General features: G+C 48.5%; 1 protein-coding gene across 1 annotated transcript; it reads right to left on the bottom strand.

Annotated features, from left to right (window-relative positions):
- Nucleotides 1-2,286: 2,286 nt before the first annotated feature.
- LOC117389074 (uncharacterized) lies at nucleotides 2,287-21,325 on the bottom strand. The gene is made up of 16 exons (XM_033986648.2): nucleotides 21,190-21,325; nucleotides 19,144-19,242; nucleotides 10,652-10,687; nucleotides 10,407-10,454; nucleotides 10,316-10,342; nucleotides 10,199-10,237; nucleotides 10,052-10,090; nucleotides 9,947-9,982; nucleotides 9,840-9,875; nucleotides 8,572-8,631; nucleotides 8,459-8,506; nucleotides 8,346-8,393; nucleotides 8,096-8,261; nucleotides 7,937-8,023; nucleotides 7,799-7,876; nucleotides 2,287-2,782 (listed from the first exon to the last, which is right to left on the bottom strand). The coding sequence occupies exons 1-16, from the start codon at nucleotides 21,198-21,200 to the stop codon at nucleotides 2,600-2,602; spliced, it is 1,041 nt and encodes a 346-aa protein (XP_033842539.2). The 5' UTR covers nucleotides 21,201-21,325; the 3' UTR covers nucleotides 2,287-2,599.
- Between the last annotated feature and the right edge of the window lie 1,728 nt (nucleotides 21,326-23,053).

Raw genomic sequence — 23,053 nt, 5'->3', positions numbered from 1 at the left:
ATTTCACAATTTTCTCTGTGATTGAAGATATGAACATTAATACCAAATAACAAATCAGGTCCTTCTTTCCCCGAGGTCGCTCCTGTTAGCGTTAGCAACAGGTTTGATTGACAGCGTTGCTAAGCGCCCGCTCCCTGTTAAACCAGCGGTGTGGGCGGGAAGGGGCATTACCTTCAACAGCCTCGTTCCTGATTGGCTGTTTGGTTGCTATGATACTCATGGTCAGAATTCCAAATATGAAACCAAATCCAAATCGTCCCTAAACCTGCTATAGCCTTGATGAGCTTCATTTGACTGGAGCTGTACACTGTGGGTCACACTAACTTAGTCCACTTCTTCATACAGTCTATGATTAGGAGACACACTTCCTGTTTTGTGTGGATTAATTACATGTATCCAATTCTTTCTATGTGTACTTAGGGTGTTGGGCATGTAAATGTTTGTCATGATCCGTACTGTCCGCTCCTGGTTTTCCTCCCTGTGTGCTCTTCCCCCTCCCTCACCTGCCTGTACCTGGAGCTGGGCGGAGGTCTCGGCTCCTCCCGCGCGCACCTGCTCTCCATTTGGCTAATCACCACACCTGCCATGGATAAGAGGAGATGGGGGAAGACACTTGGGGCGAGATCGTCTGTTTGGACTCACGCTGTTTGTGCTGCGTTTGTCGTCCTCACTTGTTCCTGTCGTCCCTGTGTTCCTGTCATGCTCCGGCCCTGGATGTCTCCTGCCCGCACTGCCCTACACCCCTCTGGTCTGCCTGTTCCTGTGATCCTGTCGTGCCTGTCGTCCTGTGGGCCCTTCATGTTGTCTGTTCCTGTGTCCTGTGTTCCTGTGTTCCTGCTCACCTGCTCACCTCCGGATCACCCCGCTGTTTGTACTTTGTTCAATTGTTACAATAAATACTGTAATTCTGGCCCGAGTCTGCATCCCTTGGTCCGCTACACACACCCGTTATGACAGAACGATCTCGCCAACTATGGACCAAGCAGACTCAGGGTTCATCGGACAATACAACCTGCCCACCCTGCTCACCTGTCTGTCTCCGGTTCACGGGCCTGTTCCCCATTTGCTGTCCTGTACCAACCAGTCCACTCCCAACCTGTCCTCTCCTCGCCCTCCGTCCGGCTCCCCTCCGCCCACCCGTATCAATTTTTGGGCCACCAGGAGGTGGCCCTTGTGGGGGGGGGGGGGGGGGGGGTACTGTCATGATCCGCACTGTCCGCTCCTGGTTTTCCTCCCTGTGTGCCCTTCCCCCTCCCTCACCTGCCTGTACCTGGAGCTGGGCGGAGCTCTCGGCTCCTCCCGCGCACACCTGCTCTCCATCTGGCTAATCACCACACCAGCCGTGGATAAGAGGAGATGGGGGAAGACACTCAGTGCGAGATCGTCTGTTTGTCCTCATCCTGCCTGTGTCGTCCTCACTTGTTCCTGTCGTGCCTGCGTTCCTGTCGTCCCTGTCATGCTCCGGCCCTGGATGTCTCCTGCCCGCTCTGCCCTACGCCCGTCTGGTCTGCCTGTTCCTGTTTTCCCATCGTGCCTGTGTCCCTGTGTCCTGCTCACCTGCTCACCTCCGGATCACCCTCTGTTCGTACTTTGTTCACTCACTTGCATTTTTTCATGCATTTTGGGTGAACAGGACAGTCCTGTCAGCTTACATAATCATCTACACGTCACACACTGAGGAGAGGTCATTTATGTGGGGACTAAAAAGCCGGGGCCCGAGGATTGAGCCCTGTGGCACCCCCCTATTGTTCAGTTTTGGAGAGAGGATAAGGTGTTGTTTGCTCTCGCATAATGCGGTCATAACAATACAAACTAGTTGATAATTAAACTGGGCTCCCTGATTTTCTCATAGCAGAAGGCGGCGTATTTAAATGTGTCTAAGTTGTCCGTGGCTCTCCATGTTTGTTAACATGTGTTGGATAAGGCAGAGGCTCCACTGACAGAGGAGGAGCTGGTCTTTTCATAACTAAATATTTAGTTCAGTTGACAAAAGTGTATTGTGAATGTGAACCTTTGTATTCAGGCTCAAATTTATTTTTATTTTGTCTCCTCATGAAGAGCGAGTCAGTAGCATTTACATTTATTACATTTTCATATATTGCGAATTTGCCTTTGGACAAACTTCACTGATCCACCAGGAAAATGACTTGGAAACAGCTTACAAAATAATAAGACAAAAAGTAAAGTAAATGATACATTTTTTATTTTAAAATGATTAATGTAGAAAGAAATGTATACCTTTTACATGATGCCATCAACATTCCTAAACAGGTGAAGCTAACTTTCTTTCTATTAGTTTATTTGACAGGGACATTGTGCAAAAACATTAAAGATACTTTACACCAGATTATAGCTGGAGTTTCCATCTGTCGTCCCTGAGCACTTTGGACACTGCTCTGTCTGAAGCTCTGTCACTTAAATTTGACTTTAATATGAATGTTATTACACAGTCAGAGTTGGTTTTTATCACTCAGAGCAGATCTGGACCATTTTGGCCAACTTCAGTATTTTAAAGTCAGTATATTAAACCCACTGCTGCATTTTTCTACTTTATTTCTGTTTGGTAAAATAAAGATAAAAAAAACACTGACCAACTATTTTACTTTACATTTAAAGCCTGTGACCTAATGTCCCTGGGAAAGACGGTCCTGCGCTCTTCATCAGCCCTGTCCCAGTGAGGATGAAGAGGAGGAACGTGCAGTGCCATCAGACAGCCCAACCAGTAACACTCAGAGGCCAGCTCCACCTCTGCAGCTCCTCCATCAAAGTGTGGAAACACCACCTGCAACACACACACACTGTAAACCCCGTGGACTACACCACCTGCAACACGCTCACTGTAAACCCTGTGGACTACACCACCTGCAGCACACACTGACTGTAAACCCCGTGGACTACACCACCTGCAGCACACACACTGTAAACCCTGTGGACTACACCACCTGCAGCACACACACTGTAAACCCTGTGGACTACACCACCTGCAGCACACACACTGTAAACCCTGTGGACTACACCACCTGTAACACACACACACACTGTAAACCCTGTGGACTACACCACCTGCAGCACACACTCACTGTAAACCCTGTGGACTGAGGTTGTACAGACAACTTTGTTCACGCTGCAGTTTTTATCTGTGAAAGGGGCTCTACAAATGTGGATCAGTGAGTCGATGTCTCGCTCATTCTTAGTGTACAGCTTGATGTTGTCCATGTAGAGGAGGTGACTGATGGTGGCCCCATTCCTGAGTCGTATCCATAGCCAGTGTTGCTGATGATTTGGCTGAGGGGGTTCAGACCTATGCAGAACAGTAGTGGGGACAGTGCATCTCCTTGGTATATGTCACGATGCCTGTTTTGCCTGTCCTCCTGTGTCCTCTCCCCCTCCCCTACCTGTCTGCCTGGAGCTGGGAGGAGTCCCTGACTCCTCCTGCACGCACCTGGAGCGCATCACCGCAATCACCGTCACCTGCTGCCAAGTATTTGAGGGCTCGGCAGAATACACTCGGAGCCAGATCGTCCGCGTGTAAACATGCCTGTTCTCCCGCTTGTTCCTGCTCCTGCCTCTGCACTCCAGCTCCAGTAAAGTTCACCCTTTGTCTTCGCCTCCTGTCCCGTCTGGGTTCCCGGCTCGTCTCCCGTCCTCCGCCTTGGCTCTCACCTGTTGGATTATTCCTGCTCGGTCTCTCCTGGTCCTGTTCCTGGTCCCGTCGTGTCCCGGTTCCGGCTATCTCCGCTCCCGCTCCAGTTCTGGTCTGTCCTACCCGTCCTGCGCCCGCCCGCTCTGCCTCCTGCACCTTGCCCCCAGTTGTGACTATTACTATTGACTTTGAATCCCGCACCTTGTAAATAAAACACTGTAAATCTGTCCCGAGATCTGCATCCTTTGGTCCGCACCTACACCCACCGTTACGACAGTATGATCTGGCCCTAAAATGGACCAAGCAGACTCGGGACCGGATCAGGCGCTGCACCAAGCCTTTTCCCACCACGAAGCGATTATTGGGCAGCATGACCAGTCCCTCCGGACCCTGTTGGACCATAACCAGACTCTCGCTCAACAAGTGTCCCAACTCACCGGTCAAGTGGCGGCTCTGCTTGCCAGCTCGCCTCCGACTCCGCCTCCCGCTGCTGCTGCCGTCAGTACTGCGCCGCTGCTACGTTCCCCAGAGTCGAGGGGCACAGACCCAGACCCCTACTCAGGTCAGCTCGGACTATTCCGTGGATTTATGTTCCAGTGTACGTTCTTGTTCCAGCAGTGCCCTGCCCGTTTTGACTCTGACGCTGCTAAGATAAGGTACATCTGCGGACTACTTAGGGGAAGAGCGCTCCACTGGGCGGAGGCGCGGCTGTCTAATACTGCCCCGGACAATCTGAACTATGAGAACTTTGTGACGGCCCTCAAACTAGTATTCGATCACCTGCACTACCAAGCGGATGCGGCTGCCCATCTGTTCAGTCTCGATCAAGGTCGCCGGCCCGTAGCAGAGTACGCCATCGAGTTTTGGACGCTAGCGGCGGAGGTAGACTGGACGGACAGCGCGCTGCAGGCTGCCTTCTTAAAGGGACTGAATGAACTTTTAAAAGATGAATTGGCATCCCGAGACGAGCCCCTGGACTTACAGTCGCTCATCTCGCTGGCCCACCGGATCGACAACTGGCTGCAGACTCAACGGAGGGAGAGACGCCGGTCGCCGGCCCCGCGAGAAACACGTGTTTGCCCGTTGCCTCAGGAGGAGCCTATGCAGGTGGGTCGAACCAGCGTGTCTGCCGAGGAACGCAGTTGGCGTCGTCGCTGGGCGGGGGAGTGTCTCTACTGCGGAGAGCGGGGACATTTCATCGCTGTCTGCCCGGTTCGGCCAAAAGGGGGAGCCCACCAGTAGGTACTGGTGGGTCAGTCGCACATCCCGGAAGGAAGTAATAGACTCATGTTAAATGCAACTCTGTGTCTTAACTCGGATACTTTACCGGTGGTTGCTCTCGTCGACTCTGGGGCTGAGGAGGACTTCATTGATAAGCGGCTTGCGGAACAGTTTGGAATTAAACTAGAGGCCCTGGAACGGCCCCTGGATGCGCGGGCGCTGGATTGACGCTCTCTTGCCCACGTGACCCTGGTCACGGAGCCCCTCATACTGGTGGTATCAGGAAATCACCGCGAGGTTCGCCGGTTCCACGTTCTCTCCTCCCCCTCTTTGCCGCTGGTCCTGGGCTACCCGTGGCTACAGACTCACAACCCAGTTTTCGACTGGGTCAGGAGAAAAGTGTCTGGCTGGAGCCCCACATGCCATGCCCAGTGCCTCCAGTTAGCCCTGTCCCCAGGAGGGCGGGTCGATCCCACTTCCAGCCCCGCCTCGGACGTCCCGAACCTCGCAGCAGTTCCAGCGGAGTACCACGACCTCCAGGAGGTATTTAGTAAGAGTAGGGCACTCTCGTTGCCGCCACACCGGCCCTATGACTGTGCAATTGACTTCTTACCAGGTGCCCCCTTACCGTCTAGCCGCCTGTATAACTTGTCCAGACCCGAACGAGAGACTATGGAGGAATATATTTGGAACTCGTTGGCCGCTGGTATCATCCGTCTGTCCTCCTCCCCAGTAGGTGCGGGGTTCTTCTTCGTAGCCAAAAAAGACAAGACATTACGTCCCTGCATTGATTATAGGGGGCTAAATAACATAACTGTAAAAAACAAGTATCCACTTCCTCTCTTAGACTCCGCATTCACACCTCTCCACGGCACAACCATCTTTTCAAAACTCGACTTACGGAACGCGTACCACCTGATGCGCATAAGTGAGGGGGACGAATGGAAAACCCCTTTTAAGACCCCCCTTGGCCATTTCAAATATTTGGTTATGCCATTCAGCCTTACTAATGCCCCAGCTGTATTTCAGGCCTTGATCAACGACGGGCTGCGGGATTTCCTTAATCGATTTGTGTTTGTCTATCTTGATGACATTTGGATTTTTTCCAATTCTCCACAGGAACACCATCATCACGTTCGCCAAGTCCTCCAGCGCCTCCTGGAGAATAAGCTATTCATTAAAGCAGAAAAGTGTGAATTCCACGGCAAGGAGGTTAGTTTCATGGGTTTCGTAGTGGGACGGGGGCAGGTTAAAGCAGATCCGGGGAAGGTCCAGGCAGTCACGGATTGGCCGGCTCCTGCCAACCGCATGCAGCTCCAACGATTCATCGGCTTTGCAAATTTTTATAGACGGTTCATCCGCGACTTCAATTGGGTTGTCTCACCCCTCACGAAATTGACCTCGCCCGCGTTACCATACACTTGGACTCCAGAAGCACAGTCCGCGTTTGATAAACTTAAGCACTTGTTCATCTCGGCTCCTATCCTCCACCACCCCGACCCGTCTCGGCAGTTTGTGGTTGAGGTGGACGCGTCGGACACTGGGGTGGGGGCGGTCCTCTTGCAAAGGTTTGACCCTCATAATCGCCTTTGTCCCTGTTCCTTTTTCTCCCACAGCCGGTCCCGGGCAGAAGCAAATTATGACATGGGGGACCGGGAACTCCTTGCTGTAAAATTGGCCCTGGAAGAGTGGCGTCACTGGCTCGAGGGGGCGGAGTTGCCATTTTTAGTTTGGACGGACCATAAAAACCTCGCTTACATCCAGGCCGCTAAACGCCTGAACGCTCGCCAAGCCCATTGGTCCCTTTTCTTTAGCCGATTCAAATTTGCTTGCCATCCTGGTGCCAGTCGGACTCTCTCCCTACTGAAGCGGCATTTCTGGTGGCCCACCATGGACTGAGACACCCGAGAATATACGGCCGCCTGCCAGGTATGTGCCCGGGCGAAAGCATCCCACTCACCTCCTTCGGGACTTCTGCTTCCCCTTCCAGTTCCGAAAGGGCCCTGGTCCCACGTGGCAGTGGACTTCGTCACCGGCCTTCCCGTGTCCCAAGGCAACTCAGTTATCCTCACGGTAGTGGACCGCTTTTCAAAGGCCACCCACTTCATTGCGCTGCCCTAGCTCCCCACGGCAAAGGAAACCGTGGACCAGCTCACCACCCACGTCTTCCGCCTTCACGGGATCCCGACGGACATAGTCTCGGACTGGGGGACCCAGTTCACCTCACAGGTGTGGCGGGCTTTTTGTGAGGGTCTGGGGGCCACGGTAAGCCTCACCTCCGGGTTCCACCCCCAATCAAATGGGCAGACCTTGAGTCGGCCCTCCGGTGCGTGGTGTCCGCAAATCCCACGACCTGGAGCACCGTCCTACCCTGGGTCGAATATGCCCACAACTCGCTGGTGAGTGCCTCCACTGGTGTGTCTCCGTTCCAGGCCTCCCTCGGGTACCAGCCTCCATTGTTCCCGGTGGAGGAGAGGGATCTGGAGGTACCCTCTGTCCAGCATCACCTCCAGCGCTGCCGCAAAGTATGGAAGAAGACCAGGCCGGCGCTCCTCCAGGAGGGCAGACGCATCAAGGCGGCAGCGGATCGGCGCTGCGTCCCGGCACCCACTTACGAACCCGGCCAAATGGTGTGGCTATCCTCCAAAACCATCCCACTCAAAACTGACTCCCGCAAACTCTCCCCTTGATTCTTAGGACCATTCAAGATCACTAAGATAATCAACCCATCCGCCATACAGTTACAGCTATCCCCGTCTCTCCGTATCCATCCCTCTTTCCACGTCTCCCAGGTTAAACCCGTCCGGACCAGCGACCTGAATTTCTCTTAGGATCAATGAAGTATGTGTGTGTGTAAACCCAGTGCAGACACAGCTCCAGTGTCTCTGGCTGAACTGCTCAGAGGGACAGATGGACAGTGATTGATGGAGATACCTGAAAGACGTCCTGTTTGCTGCTGTGGTACAGAGCCAGCTGTAGATTCTCCAGAGCCGTCTGTCTGAACTTCTCCACCTGAAACAGAGCGGAGCTGCAGAGCTCATCCTCTCACTCACTCATCTGGGTCAGTCCTACCTTTGGAGAAGAGGCCTTTACTCCACACACTTTCTCTACTGTGTCTAAGGGTCTCTTCATGTGCTCAGCTGCTGCTGCAAACATCTCCTGTGGATCCACAGTTCATCTGGTGAAAGTCTCCTCTACCTGTACATGTCAGTGAGTGCTGAGCAGACTTACCTGGACCAGTGTCCTGGCCTCGCGGTCTGAACGTGGGAACTGTATATTTGGCCACGTGCAGACTCGGAGCTGCTGGTACATCTCTGTGAGGCGGCTCTGATTCACTGGACTGTTCATGTTCTCTGTGTTGTCTGTTTTTAAGGAGAGCACCATGTTCTCCGCCACTCTGAAAACACAACAGTCACAAAGCTACTGGAGTCTGAGAACAGTTTGTGCTGAAGTAATGTTCCATTTCTACAGGTGTCTGCACCTGTCTTTGAAGGAGCTGAACTGCTCGTCCTTCTCCTTCAGAGCAGACCTGTGGATCACAAACAGCTCAATCACAGAGCAGTGGATGTTCTTCTGTTTACTTGTGTTCTTTACCTGGCCACAGTCAGCTTGTCTTTGTAAAACTTCTCCATCTCACACATTCTGTTCCAAACAAAGGAGTTTTAGACTGAATCACAGTGGAGTTCATACAGAGTGAAGATACTGACTGCTGCCTGTGTTCCTGGGCTTGGTGCTCACAGCGCTGGCAGCTGGACCTCTCACATTTCCTAGAACAATAGTCGAAAGAAAAAACTGTAATATTGACTGAATGAGATCAAGGATTTACAAGCCCCCAGACCCTCGAGTCTGATCCACTGCACAACAGTTAACAGTTCTTTATTTTACATATGTAGATACTTTAGTTTGTGGCTGAATTAGCAAATCTTAAAACTGTGTAACTGAGATTATTGACCCAGATTTCAAAAAGTGCAAACGATGATGTGTAAATAAAGCTCCTAAAGGAAAAAAAAAAAAAAGAAAAAAAAAAAAAACAGCTGAAAACTCTGCAACCAGCCAGAGACTGACACATAAACAAAGCCATGATGGCCTTTTAATCTCTGTGGCAGTGAAGGAAAGAGTGTATTTATGTAATGATTATGGGGATTGATTCAACTATTGTCTCAGAAGCACTGAACACCTGGAGGAGTCACAGCGGTGTTTGTTTAAGAGACTCTGTTACATACTTCTTGAGGATTTCTCTGAGCTCTTTGTCCTTTTGTTCTAGTTTGAACCTGGAACAAAAAAATAAATGGGTGTTTTATGTTTGATTCTGATAACCAGAATCAAACACCCCTTACAATTACAATTCCAGGGCCATTTTGGTGAAATGATCTGACCTCTCCAAACTAAAATGAACACCATTATTGAACCCTCAGTAGTAAATACAGAAGTGTGTCTTTGTAAAGGTAACACTCTATAGTTTTACCCACAGGTGTCAGAATCACTGTAAGTTTGTCTGCTGAGCATTTATACATTTTGGAACACACATAAAATATGATTTATCTCATCCTCGCTTACATTTTGTTTGGTAAAATTAAGGTGTAGAGAGCAGCAGTTGGTAGCTGGGGACAAAAATACAATCTATGTCAACTGAAAATATTGTTGACCTCACACATTTCAAATTTGAGGACAATATGTAAAAATGAGACTTTTACAATTATTTTATTATTGGTAAATCCAGGTGTTTTATGTTTTACTGAAAGCTCACACTGAGGAATCTGTATCTGCACCGAGCTGCTCTATTACTGCACATATGTACACCCCCCCCCCCCACACACACACATATATATATATATATATATATATATATATATATATATATATATATATATATATATATATATATATATATATATATATATATATATATATATGATATTTAACACATTTAAATGTAAAACTACACACTTCATCACTTCATCCTTTAAACACTGACCTCAGCTGCTGCTTCTCCAGGTTCAGTTGATTCAGTCTAGAATAATTCAGAGATCACAAAGTGAGACTGGGGTTAGTGCACTTTAAGACACTCTGTGGTGTCTGTACCTTTCAGTGAGATCTTTCTCCTTCAGCTCAGCAAATCTGACGATATAATAAACACAGTTTTAAATGTAAAATGTAAAATGTATCTGAATCTTTACCAGTCGTTACCTCAGTCGTTCCTCTTGGTCTTTTTCCAGGACATGAATCCTGAAATTCAAACATCACATAAGTTCAGATGGAGTGACAGTGATGTGTCTGAGACATTACAGTCAGTCTGGTGCTGATGGAGACGACTGAAGTGAGTGTAATCTGTACTTCTCTCTGTGCTCCGCCTCTTTGTGCTCCAGGACAGATCTGTGGGGGATGAAAGAAGATCTTTAAAACTCCACCTCACTCAGTGACTGGGACAGTTGTATGTACAGTAAGTCTTACCTGTGGGTTTCCTCCATGTGGTCCATCCTAAAAGTAAAGTGTGATCATTTGGGGTCAGAGGGGTGTTTGTTTAAGAGACTCTGTTACATACCTCTGAAGAATCTCTCTGAGCTCTTTGTGCTTTTGTTCTAGTTTGAGGCTGGAACAAATAAAGAAATGTAATGTGAAGTGAAATGAAAGAAATGTAAGTGCACGCAGAAATGGGGGCAGGACAGTGGAGAATCAGTTCTATAGTTTTGAACAGCAGTGAACTTGTTTGTGTCATTAACTGGTCAATATCACAGTTTACGATGGATAACATGTAAAATGTGTCTGTGTGTTTAGTTCATTAGGTACCTCAGCTCTCGGTTCTTCTGGCTCGGTTCATTCAACCTGAAACTCAGAAAATAACAAACCTTACTTTCAAAATGTTTGACCAGGTTTAGGGTTGATATCTCTGTAATTTGTCTATCCACATGAAACAAAAACTGGCACAAAGATCATCTCCTCTGTCTGTCCTGTGCCTACATGAACTAATATTGTGTTCCCACAGCCAGATCTTATTATCATTTTTCTTCCGTTTAAAAGTATGACATCATCAAATTTTAGAATGCGGTAAAACAATTCATAGGTAGGACATTTTTGTTTTGCCACCAGCTTCACAGATGTGCCATTGTAATTTTATAGGTTTAACTCATTCAACTGACCAGCACGTCTTTGGGGTTGAATAATGGCTGAAACTATTAAAAATCACTTACATTTATTTATACTGACAGAAGACGTTGATGTTTGTGCCATTTTTTGTTTCATGTGGCTAGACCCAGTAATTACAGGGAGATTAAGAGTCAAACTACAGTTAAATCAGGCCAGACTCATTCCCTGTGGGGGTGATGCTAACTGAAGGCACTGCTCTGTCTGGAACTGTTACTCACGTAAGACTTTAATCTGAGTTTTATTTTAACACAGTTTGATCATAAAGAACTGACTTAGCTGAACTACATCAGGTGAGGTGATTTGTTCTGTTAAACAAGTCCTTCTCAAATAAAATTAGAGTCACAAGATAGCTAGCATTAGCTAACAGTTTTTCAGTTAGTCATTCTCACCTTTCTGTGTAAAATTAAACTCCTAAACAGGACCATGAATGCTCATAACCATCACAGACTGCTGAAAATGTGCTGTTTAAATCCATTTTGTCTTTTTTTCTTGAGTTCGACTCAAATCCTGCAGTGCCAGACGTGTCCCCTGCTTAAGACAGGACATGTCCAGGCCCGTCTGAAGTTTGACAGAAGCATTTGGATGATCCAGAAGAGGACTGGGAGAATGTCACATGGTCAGATCAAACCAAAATACAACTGTTTGGTAAAAACTCACATTGTCATGTTTGGAGGAGAAAGAATGCAGAGTCTCATCCAAAGAACACCAGACCTACTGTGAATCATGGGGGTAGAAACATCATGATTTAGGAATGTTTTTCTGGAAAGGGACCAGGACAACTGATCCGTGTAAAGGAAAGAATGAACGGGGCCATGTATCGTGAGATTTTGAGTGAAAACGTCCTTCCATCAGTGAGGGCATTGAAGATGAAACGTGGCTGGGTCTTTCAGCGTGACAATGATCCCGAACACACTGCCCCGGTAATGAAGGAGTGGCTTCGAAATACGCATTTCAAGGTCCTGGAGGGGTCTAGCACTTGATTACTGTAATTCTCTGCTCGCTGCCTGCCCCAAAAGTACTATAAAGTACTATAAAGTACTATAAGGAGCCTCCAGTTGGTCCAAAATGCAGCGGCCAGAGTCCTAACAGGAACTAAAAGAAGAGACCACATCAGTCCTGTACTAAAATATCTGCACTGGCTTCCTGTCGAGCTTAGAATCAAATTCAAAGTCCTCCTCCTGACATACAAAGCCCTAAACGGTATGGCCCCATCCTATCTGCAAGATGCTATTGTCCCGTACCAGCCAAACAGAGCACTCCGCTCTCAGAATGCAGGACTATTAGTGGTTCCTAGAGTGTCCAAAAGTACAGTGGGAGGGAGAGCATTCAGTTACCAAGCTCCTGTGCTATGGAATCAACTCCCTGCTGATGTTAAACAGGCCCCCACAGTCTCTGTATTTAAGACCAGGCTTAAAACCTTCCTCTTCGGTATAGACCAGGTTACATAGTGAGGGAGTTAGGGACATTAAAACCCGGGATAAGACAGGCTGCAGTAGGAGTAACTAGCTGGGGGAAGTATGGCAACCTGAGCACTATCCTCTACTTTGTCCTATTTTCTCATCAGCAATGCTATTCACATGTTGTCCCCTGTCCCACTCCCCCTGTGGAGTGTATCTCTTTCAGATGCCCCGATGACAGCTGGACCCTCTCCTCCTCCCCGCCTGGCCGATTTTTCTTGTTTTGTCTGATTTTTCCTGTTGTTTGATTTTCCTGTTTGTTTTTGTGTGTTGTTTGTTTTTGTGTTGTTGTGTTTTTGTGTGTTGTGTTGTTTTTGTGTGTTGTTGTGTTTTTGTGTGTTGTTGTGTTTTTGTGTGTATATCTCGGTGGCTGAGTGGCTCATGTCTCACAGCAGAAGGTTTGGTTGATCCCCGGGTCGCCCAGGCCTTTCTGTGTGGAGTTTTTCATGTTTCTCCTCGTGTCTGGATGGGTTTCCTCCGGGTACTCCGGTTTCCCCCATCAACCAAAACATGAACGCCCTTCGAGACAACTGTTGTTGTGATTTTGGGCGTTACAAAAATAAAATGAATCGAATTGAACTGAATTGAAGAGGGCAAGAGACCTTTTTCAGATTGAGAGCTGATTCTCATCCCAGCCGCTTCAGCTGCAACCACCCCAGTGCTGCAGGTCCTGGCTTGAAGCCATCAGGACAACAACAAACAGCAGAGATGAACAACAAACCACCCCTGTCTGCCAATGCAGTGGTACTGTCCCTTACCGCCACGCAATGTTGCAGAGACATGTCAGCCAAGACAGCTCCACAACATTCAGAGACTTAAGGTACTTGGAACGGCTCTCGTCCACTCCCGGCGCCTTGCCACTGAGGAGTTTGCCAACCACCTCAGTGACTTCAGTCAGGGTGATGGACAACTTGACCTCCTCTCAACCCCGAGTTTTTGCCACTGTAACAGCACAAGCAGCGACACGCTTGGCTCACCGGTACTTGTCAGCTGCTTACATGCCAACAAGGCTTAATCGGACTTCAGCCTGACAGCATCCCTTACTTCCAGTATCCACCACCGGGTTCGGGGGTTGCCACCGCAACAAGCTCCGCAGCCCTCACATTCTCACCTACGAGCAGCCGCATCGACAATAGAGGCAGAGAACATGGCCCATTTAGAATCCATGTCCGGAGCCTCCCCCGGGATCTGGCAGAAGCTCTCCTGGAAAAATCCCCTTGACAGAGGGCTCCTCCCAACAGACCCTTACAGAACGCTTTGTCCTGCCAGGTCTGTCTGGCTTCCTCCTTTGCCAGTGGATCCAACTCACCACCAGGTGGAGATCGATTGACAGTTCAGCCCCTCTCTTCACCTGAGTGCCCAAGACACATGGCCGGAGGTCAGATAACATGACAAAAAAGTTGATCATCGACCTCCGACCTAGAGTGTCCTGGTGCCACGTGCACTGATAGACCTTGTGCTCGAACACGGTGTTTGTTATAGACAAATTGTGACTAGCACAGAAGTCCAAAAAACAGAACACCGCTCAGGTTCAGATCCCCAAGGCCCTTCTTCCCAATCACAGCCCTCCAAGTGTCACTGTCATTGCCCACATGGGCATTGAAGTCCCCCTGTAGAACATTGGAGTCTCTTGTCAGCACACTGTACCCCTCCCAGAAACTCCAAAAAGGCCGGGTACTCTGCACTGCTGTTTGGCCCGTGGGCCGACACAATAGTGAGAGATCTGCCCCAAAGGAACCCTAAGGGGCAGGGACACAACCCTCTCGTTCACCGGGGTAAACTCCAGTATGAGGAGGCTGAGCTGTGGGGCACTGAGCCCACACCAGCCCCCCACGGGCAATGCCAGAAAAATGGAGAGTCCAGCTCCTCTTGAGGAGTCAGGTTCCAGAGGCGTGGAGGTGAGGCCCACTATATATAGCTCAACCCCCCGCATAAGCTCAGGCTCCTTTCCTCCTAGTGATGTGACAATCCATGTCCCCAGAGCCAGTCTCCATGTACAGAGATCTGGTTGTTGAGGTCCTCACCTTTGACCGCTGTCCAGATCTCCATGCACCAGCCTTTCATTGCTTGGTGATGGGTCTACAGGAGCACAGCCACACATCACTTTTTTGGGCTGAGCCCGACCGGGCCCCGTGGGAGAAGGCCCAGCCACTAGGTGTTTGTGGCGAGCACCCACTCCAAACCTGGCTCCAGAGTGGGGCCCTAGTAACACCAGTCTGAGTGACGTAGCTGGCCTTGATCTTTTGCTTATCATGAAGGCTTCTGAACTGCTCTTAGTCTGACCCATCCCCCAATACCCGTTTGCCATGGGTGACCCTACCAGGGGCATGAATCCTCTGAAAACATAGCTCCCAGGATCATTCATGTGCTCAAACTCCTCCACCACGTTAAGGTGGTGGTTCAGGGAGGGGTTGTTGTAATAAACTCTGTTCCTGTTCCATGTTTTGTCTCCTGCCCTGTTCCTTCCCTCCCCCACCTGCCGGAGCCGGAGCTGGGCTGAGCTCCTGGCTCCTCCCGCGCGCACCTGCAGCTCGTCAGCGCAATCATCTCCACCTGCAGTGGATAAGAGGAGCCAGGACCAGACACATGGTGCCAGATCGTCCGCGTGTCCACGTGAATATTCTAGCTTGTCTTGCCTTTTTGCAATTTTTGCTCTTTGTATCCTGCTCATTGGATTTTGTATGCCACCCTTCAGATCCCGTTCTCTGGACCATCCCGGCTCCTCCGCTCCCGACTCTGTTCCAGCCCAGCTTCCCAGTCCTGGTACAGTCTTGTCTCGTCTTGTTTCCTGCACCCTATGTCTCTGGACCCTGCTCCGCACCCTGCTCCCTGTCCTGGCTGTGGTCGTCCTATCTCCGTCCCTGCACTCCACCTTCCCGGACCCCAGCTTACGCTCTGCTCCCCGCCCCGGTGCTGCCCGCACTATCAGCTCCATTGCGCCGCCCGCTTCGCCCCTGGATCCTGGCCCGCACCCCGTCTCCTGTTCCCCACCAGATCAACCCACATTATTGAACTCTTATTCACTACTTGTAAATAAACACTGTAAACCTTCCCTGAGTTCTACATTATTTCGTCCAGTTTGCCTGATTTTACGACAGAACGGTCTGGCCAACATGGATCAAGCAGACTCGGGGTCGGATCCCTCGCTCCGTCAGGTGTTCTCTCACCATGGAGTGATAATAGGACAACACGACCAAACCATCTGGACCCTGATGGAGTGTAATCGGTCCCTGTCCCAGCAGCTGGCCCAACTGAACACTCAGGTTGCCACGCTGCTCACCCCCGCACCCTCGACTCCAACCGCCGCCACCTCCGCCGGGCCATAGCACCGCCAGACCCCCGGGAGTCAAGGGGCACGGACCCGGACCCCTATTCAGGTCAGCCCAGCCTCTGTCAGGGTTTTTTTTTTTTCAGAGCATGTCGGTCTTCCAGCAGTGCCCCGGCCGCTTTTTGTCAGATGCTGCCAAGATTCGTTATGTCTGTGGACTTTTAAGAGGGAGAGCACTGCAATGGGCGGAGGCCAAGTTTGCTAGGACTGAGCTAAACCAGATGAGTTTTGTGGATTTCCTCAGAGACTTTAAGCTTCTTTTTGATGACCCGCATTACCAGGCGGACACTGCTTCCCGCCTGCTAAGCCTGTCCCAGGGATTGAATTTTGGACTTTTGCCGCTGAGGTGGACTGGTCCGACAGTGCTTTAAAAGCGGTGTTTTTAAGGACTAAATGACCACCTAAAAAACTGGTTTCCCGTAATGAGCCTCCTGATTTAAAAACTCTCATTGCCCTGACGAACAGAATCGATAACCGCTTGCAGACCCGCCAGCGGGAGAGATGCCACTCACCAGTCCGGTCCGTAAGATGGCAATCCCCAATCCAGATCGAGGGGTCCCCTTCACCACCCATCGCTGGGGAACTGATGCAGCTAGCTTGTGCCCGCCTCTCGGCCGAGGAGCGTCTGCGTCGCCGCCTGGCGGGGGAGTGTCTGTACTGCGGCGAAAAAGGGCTCTACATCGCCTCTTGTCCGGTTTGGGCCAAAATACCGGGCCCACCAGTAGCTCTGGGAGTACTGGTGGGTCAGCAGGCCATCCCAGATAGAGAAAATAAACTGCTTCTCCAGGCCACGCTGTGCTATCGCTCAGAGACTCTACCTATTTCCGCCCTTGTCGACTCCGGGGCTGAGGAGGATTTTATTGATCTGCGGGTGGCTGAGCAGTGGGGAATAGCCTTGGAGCCCTTGGAACGCCCCCTCACCGCACTGGCCCTCAATGGACAACTTTTAGCTAAGGTCACGCACGTCACGGAACCGGTCACACTCATTCTATCGGGCAACCACCACGAGTTCCGCAGCTTCCACGTCATCTCCTCCCCTTCCGCCCCATTGGTCTTGGGGTATCCCTGGTTAAAGACCCCCCTGGGTCACTTTGAATATCTTGTTATGCCTAACTAACGCTCCCGCAGTATTTCAGGCACTAATTAATGATGTCCTTTGGGATTTTCTCAAATGTTTTGTGTTTGTCTATCTCGACGACATCCTAATCTTCTCCCGTTCTCCCCAGGAACATCAGTACCACGTCCGATTAGTTCTCCAGCGCCTCCTTGAAAATAGGTCATATGTGAAAGCAGAAAAGTGCAAATTCCACTCAGAGGAGGTCAGTTTCTTGGGGTTTATTGTAGGAAGAGGTCAGGTGAGAGCAGACCCGGAGAAAATCAAGGCGGTGACCAACTGGCCCACTCCCATTAATCGTAAACAGCTCCAAAGTTTTATCGGGTTTGCAAATTTTTACAGGAGGTTTATGAGCCTCACGTCGGGCTTCCACCCCCAATGAAACGGGCAGACTGAGCGGGCTAATCAGGATCTGGAGATGGCCTTACGGTGCGTTGTATCCTCCAACCGGGCAGCCTGGAGCAATGTCCTGCCCTGGATCCTTTACGCCCATAACTCCCTTGTCAGTTCTGCCGCGGGTTTATCTCCATTCGAGGCTTTGGTGGGCTACCAGCCCCCACTCATCTCCTCGGAAGAAAAAGATCTGGCTGTCTCCTCTATCCAGCACCACCTCCGGCGCTGCCAGCGGGTCTGGGGAAAGACGAGAGCCGCCCTCCTCCATACGGGAGCACGCACTAAGACGGCCGCTGACCGGCACCGCGTTCCCGCTCCCAATTACCGGCCTGGGGGGTACTGTCACGATCCGCACTGTTCCTGTTCCATGTTTTGTCTCCTGCCCTGTTCCTTCCCTCATCCACCTGCCGGAGCCGGAGCTGAGCTGAGCTCCTGGCTCCTCCCGCGCACACCTGCAGCTCGTCAGCGCAATCATCTCCACCTGCCATGGATAAGAAGAGCCAGGACCAGACACATGGTGCCAGATCGTCCACGTGTCCACGTGAATATTCTAGCTTGTCTTGCCTTTTTGCAATTTTTGCTCTTTGTATCCTGCTCATTGGATTTTGTATGCCACCCTTCAGATCCCATTCTCTGGACCATCCCGGCTCCTGCGCTCCCGACTCTGTTCCAGCCCAGCCTTCCAGTTCTGGTACAGTCTTGTCTCTTCTTGTTCTCTGCACTCTGCGTCTCTGGACCCCGCTCCGCACCCTGCTCCCTGTCCTGGCTCTGGTCGTCCTATCTCCGTCCCTGCACTCCACCTTCCCGGACCCCAGCTTACGCTCTGCTCCCCGCCCCGGTGCTGCCCGCACTGTCAGCTCCCTTGCGCCGCCCGCTTCGCCCCTGGATCCTGGCCCGCACCCCGTATCCTGTTCCCCACCAGATCAACCCACATTATTGAACTCTTATTCACTACTTGTAAATAAACACTGTAAACCTTCCCTGAGTTCTCCATTATTTGGTCCAGTTTGCCTGACTTCACAACACCTGTACTCCGATTCTGTATCTTTGATCCCAAAGACATTATGACACAGACATAAATGCAATCCCACTTATTGGGCAGCACTAAAACTAAAGACTGTATAAAGAAGTGGACTAAGTGAGTGAGGCGTCACCCACAGCGTTCGGCTCCAATCAAATGAAGCTCATCGAGGCTAGAGCAGTTAGCGCCAATTTGGAGCAGAGTTCCATATTTCGAATTCTGACCGCGAGTATTATAGCAACGAAAAAGCCAATCTGGTAATGCCCTTACCTGCCCACACCACTGGTTTAGCAGGGAGTGGGCGCTTAGCAATGCTGTTAATCAAACCTGTTGCTAACGCTCGCGGGAGCGACCTCTGGGAAAGGAGGCACCCGATTTGTCTGTTATTAATGTTCATATCTTGAATAACAGAAAAAATAGTGAAATAAAAACCCCAGAATCATGTAGAGCGGGTTAATACGAACATTTAAGACCAGAATGAGTCTGACAGCAGCAGGTACAGGGAGGAGTGTAATAGTTTTTCAATATAAAATGAATTGGAGCCAGAGTCAATGGTCAATGCTCCTTAACCTCTTATATCACATGTTACCATGAGCCGTGTGCTATTACTGTTTCCTATGATCTGTAATAATATTTGTGATGCTTTAATATTTTGTTAATATTAGTTTATTTCACATTCTGATCACCCTTAATGTGTTTATTTACCTCAGTGGTTTGTTTTCACACTTTCCCACATCCTCCTCTTTTAAAAATGACATTAAATGAAAAGCTGTGTATATGCTCATTAATTCACTTATGTAATTAATTACTTAAGGTTCTCACCCTAACCATATGAAAAGACTGTCCCACAGCCACCAGAACCAGGAGAACCATTCACCGTGTGACCTCTCCATCTGTCCAGTTTGGACCGGGCTCGATGAACTGTAAGGAAACACATGTACATGAAAATTAAACTAAACTAACTAAAAATGTTAATTGACATTGTCAGTGAATATTTATTTTTAATTTATTATTATTATTTTTTTTATAATTTTCATTCATGATACATAAAAATACATCAATAGTTCAATGTACAAGAAATGAATGAGCAGAAAGAAGAGTAATCTTTTGTTTTATGCCCACTTTTCCGGACAATACTTTAGCTCTGATCCTTCCTTTAATATCTGAATATCTGTATTAAGTATCATAAACTAGGAAACTGTTTTGGTGTTTGGTGCAGACGTTTTTTTTTTACAAATACCTTCTTTTACAATATGCACAGGATTTTCTTGAACTAAAAGTAATAAAAGTCAGATAGAATGGGCCAAAAAGTATTTAGTCGGGCACCAATTGTGCCAGTTCTCCCACTTAAAAAGATGAGAGGCCTGTAATTTTCATCGTAGAGAGACAAAATAGGGGGAAATAATGTAGGAAATCACATTTTCTGAGTTTTAAAGAATTTATTTGCCGATTATGGTGAAAAATAAGTATTTGGCCAATAGCAAAAGTTAATCTCAATACTTCATACTCAATACTGCCAACAAACGGTACATAACAGAGGTCAAATGTTTTCTGTAAGTCTCCAGAGGTTTTCTCTGTTGCTGTAGTTTGGTCCGTTCCTCCTGCAGATCTCCTCTAGAGCAGTGATGTTTTGGGACAACACGGACTTTCAACTCCTCCAAAGATTTTCTGTGGGGTTGAGATCTGGAGACTGGGCCACTCCAGGACCTTAAAATGCTTCTTATGAAGCCACTCCTTCGTTGCCCGGGCGATGTGTTTGGATCATTGTCACACTGAAAGACACAGACACGTTTCATCTTCATGCCCTCGCTGATGGGAGGAGGTTTTCACTCAAAATCTCACGATACTTGGCCCCGTTCATTCTTTCCTTTACACGGATCAGTCGTCCTGGTCCCTTTGCAGAAAAACAGCTCCAAAGCATGATGTTTCCACCCTCATGATTCACAGTAGGTCTGGTGTTCTTTGGATGAGACTCTGCATTCTTTCTCCTCCAAACACGACAAGTTGAGTTTTTACCAAACAGTTGTATTTTGGTTTGATCTGACCATGTGACATTCTCCCAGTCCTCTTCTGGATCATCCAAATGCTTCTGTCAAACTTCAGACGGGCCTGGACATGTCCTGTCTTAATCAGGGGACACGTCTGGCACTGCAGGATTTGAGTCCCTGGTGGTGTAGTGTGTTACTGATGGTCCCTTTTGGTCCCAGTTCTCTGCAGGTCATTCACTCGGTCGCCCCGTGTGGTTCTGGGGCTTTTGCTCTTGTGTCATTTTGACCCTACGGGGTGAGATCTTGCGTGGAGCCCCAGATTTAGGGAGATTATCAGTGTCTTGTCTTCCATTTTCTAATAATTGCTCCACAGTTCATTTCCTTCCTACCTGTTGCAGATTGAGTGTTCGGGGCCTGGTGTCTACAGTTTTGTTTGTGGTTCCTTTGCTCTTTGGTCTTGTCCATAGTGGAGTTTGAAGTCTGACTGTTTGAGGTTGTGGACAGGTGTCTTTTATACAGATAACGAGTTCAAACAGGTGCCATTAATACAGGTAACGTGTGGAGGACAGACAAATAGTGTTTGTTTGTAGGTGACCAAATACTTATTTTACAGAGGAATTTACCAATTAATTATTTAAAAATTCAACTGCGATTTCCTGGATTCCCCCCATTCTGTCTTTCATAGTTGAACTGAACCTATGATGACAGTTACAGGTCTTTCAGGTCTTACAGGTCTTTCATCTATTTTAAGTGGGAGAACTTGCACAATTGGTGGCTGACTAAATACTTTTTACCCCACTGTATGTGGCCTAAACCATATTAAAAATACACAGCTTCAAGAGGATATAAACTAGAATAATTTTGAAAGTAAAAACCTTACCTTTTGCCCATTTTGACCGTTTTGCCTCTGCAGTCGACGCCTAATAAGAAAAACGTATGATCTAAACACAGACACAACTTCCTTTTTTCAAGTCTTTTTCTTTTCTTAAAACATAACCAGGCTGAACATGTACTTGTCTGTCTCTCTGCTGTTTGCTGTTCTGTGAGGGGAGGGCTGAGCCGGGGGAGGGGCCGTGTGGGAGGGGCATGGGGGTGGGGGGTGATGTAGGCCGGTGGGCAGAGATGGTTCAACCTTTCGTCACATCAGAGGCAGCAAAGTCCGACCGCTCCTCTATATCTTCCTCATATTGACAGGTCGGATCTATGGACTGTTTGAGCCACTCCCCCTTGAGCAGAAGACACTCCCCCTTGAGCAGAAGACACTCCCCCTTGAGCAGAAGACACTCCCCCTTGACCAGTCACTTTAAACAACTGCAGTTCACCTTCCTGCACTGCTGCTCTGCCCCGACTGTATATTTTGTATTTGTATCAACATGTATTTTTTTACCAGAATTAAATCCATGCTATCATTTTTATTTTACCATAGTTTATCTTATTATTCTGTTTAATTTTACACTATAACCCTGAAGCAAGTTGTAAATTTTGTTCACTCCTAAAGCCAATAAAACTCTACTCCTGCTTTACTGATTGATAACTGCACATTCCCAGGTATAATAAGTTACTATGATTCAGTTATATAATTTTATTGGGGTCTTGTCGCATTGTATGAAGCAGTTCTTCTAAAATGAAAGTTAACTTAATGCAGTCATTCTGGGATGAGGTTTTGAAAGGCGTCACAGAGAGTTTAAGAAATTGTTTATTTACCTTAGTTAAAAAAAAAAGTTTTAAATATTACAAACTCAAATTTGCAGTGATCACATGAAGACACAAATCAAAATGTGCATATGTTCATAGAAATTATTATTTTCAATTCAATTCATTTTATTTTTATTTAACAGTTGTCTCGAAGGGCGTTCATGTTTTGGTTGATGGGGGAAACCGGAGTACCCAGATGAAACCCATCCAGACACGGGGAGAAACATGAAAAACTCCACACAGAAAGGCCTGGGCGACCTGGGGATCAACCAAACCTTCTGCTGTGAGACATGAGCCACTCAGCCACCGAGATATACACACAAAAACACACAAAAACACACAACACACAAAAACACAACAACACACAAAAACACACAACACACAAAAACAAAACAACACACAAAAACAAAACAACACACAAAAACACAACAACACACAAAAACAAAACAATGGAAAAATCAGACAAAACAAGAAAAATCGGCCAGGCGAGGAGGAGGAAGACCAGACGAGGAGGAGGAGAGCCGGGCGAGGAGGAGAGCCATGCGGGGAGGAGGGGAGGGTCCAGCTGTCATCGGGGCATCTGAAAGAGATACACTCCACAGGGGGAGTGGGACAGGGGACAACATGTGAATAGCATTGCTGATGAGAAAATAGGACAAAGCAGAGGATAGTGCTCAGGTTGCCATACTTCCCCCAGCTAGTTACTCCTACTGCAGCTTATCTTATCCCGGGTTTGTCCCTAACTCCCTCACTATGTAACCTGGTCTATACCGAAGAGGAAGGTTTTAAGCCTGGTCTTAAATACAGAGACTGTGGGGGCCTGTTTAACATCAGCAGGGAGTTGATTCCATAGCACAGGAGCTTGGTAACTGAATGCTCTCCCTCCCACTGTACTTTTGGACACTCTAGGAACCACTAATAGTCCTGCATTCTGAGAGTGGAGTGCTCTGTTTGGCTGGTACGGGACAATAGCATCTTGCAGATAGGATGGGGCCATACCGTTTAGGGCTTTGTATGTCAGGAGGATGACTTTGAATTTGATTCTAAGC

The sequence above is a fragment of the Periophthalmus magnuspinnatus genome, chromosome 21 (genome assembly GCF_009829125.3).
Source record: "Periophthalmus magnuspinnatus isolate fPerMag1 chromosome 21, fPerMag1.2.pri, whole genome shotgun sequence".
Classification (NCBI taxonomy): domain Eukaryota; kingdom Metazoa; phylum Chordata; class Actinopteri; order Gobiiformes; family Gobiidae; genus Periophthalmus; species Periophthalmus magnuspinnatus.
Note: the sequence above shows the minus strand (reverse complement) of the source record. Positions and strands in the feature narration are given on the sequence as shown.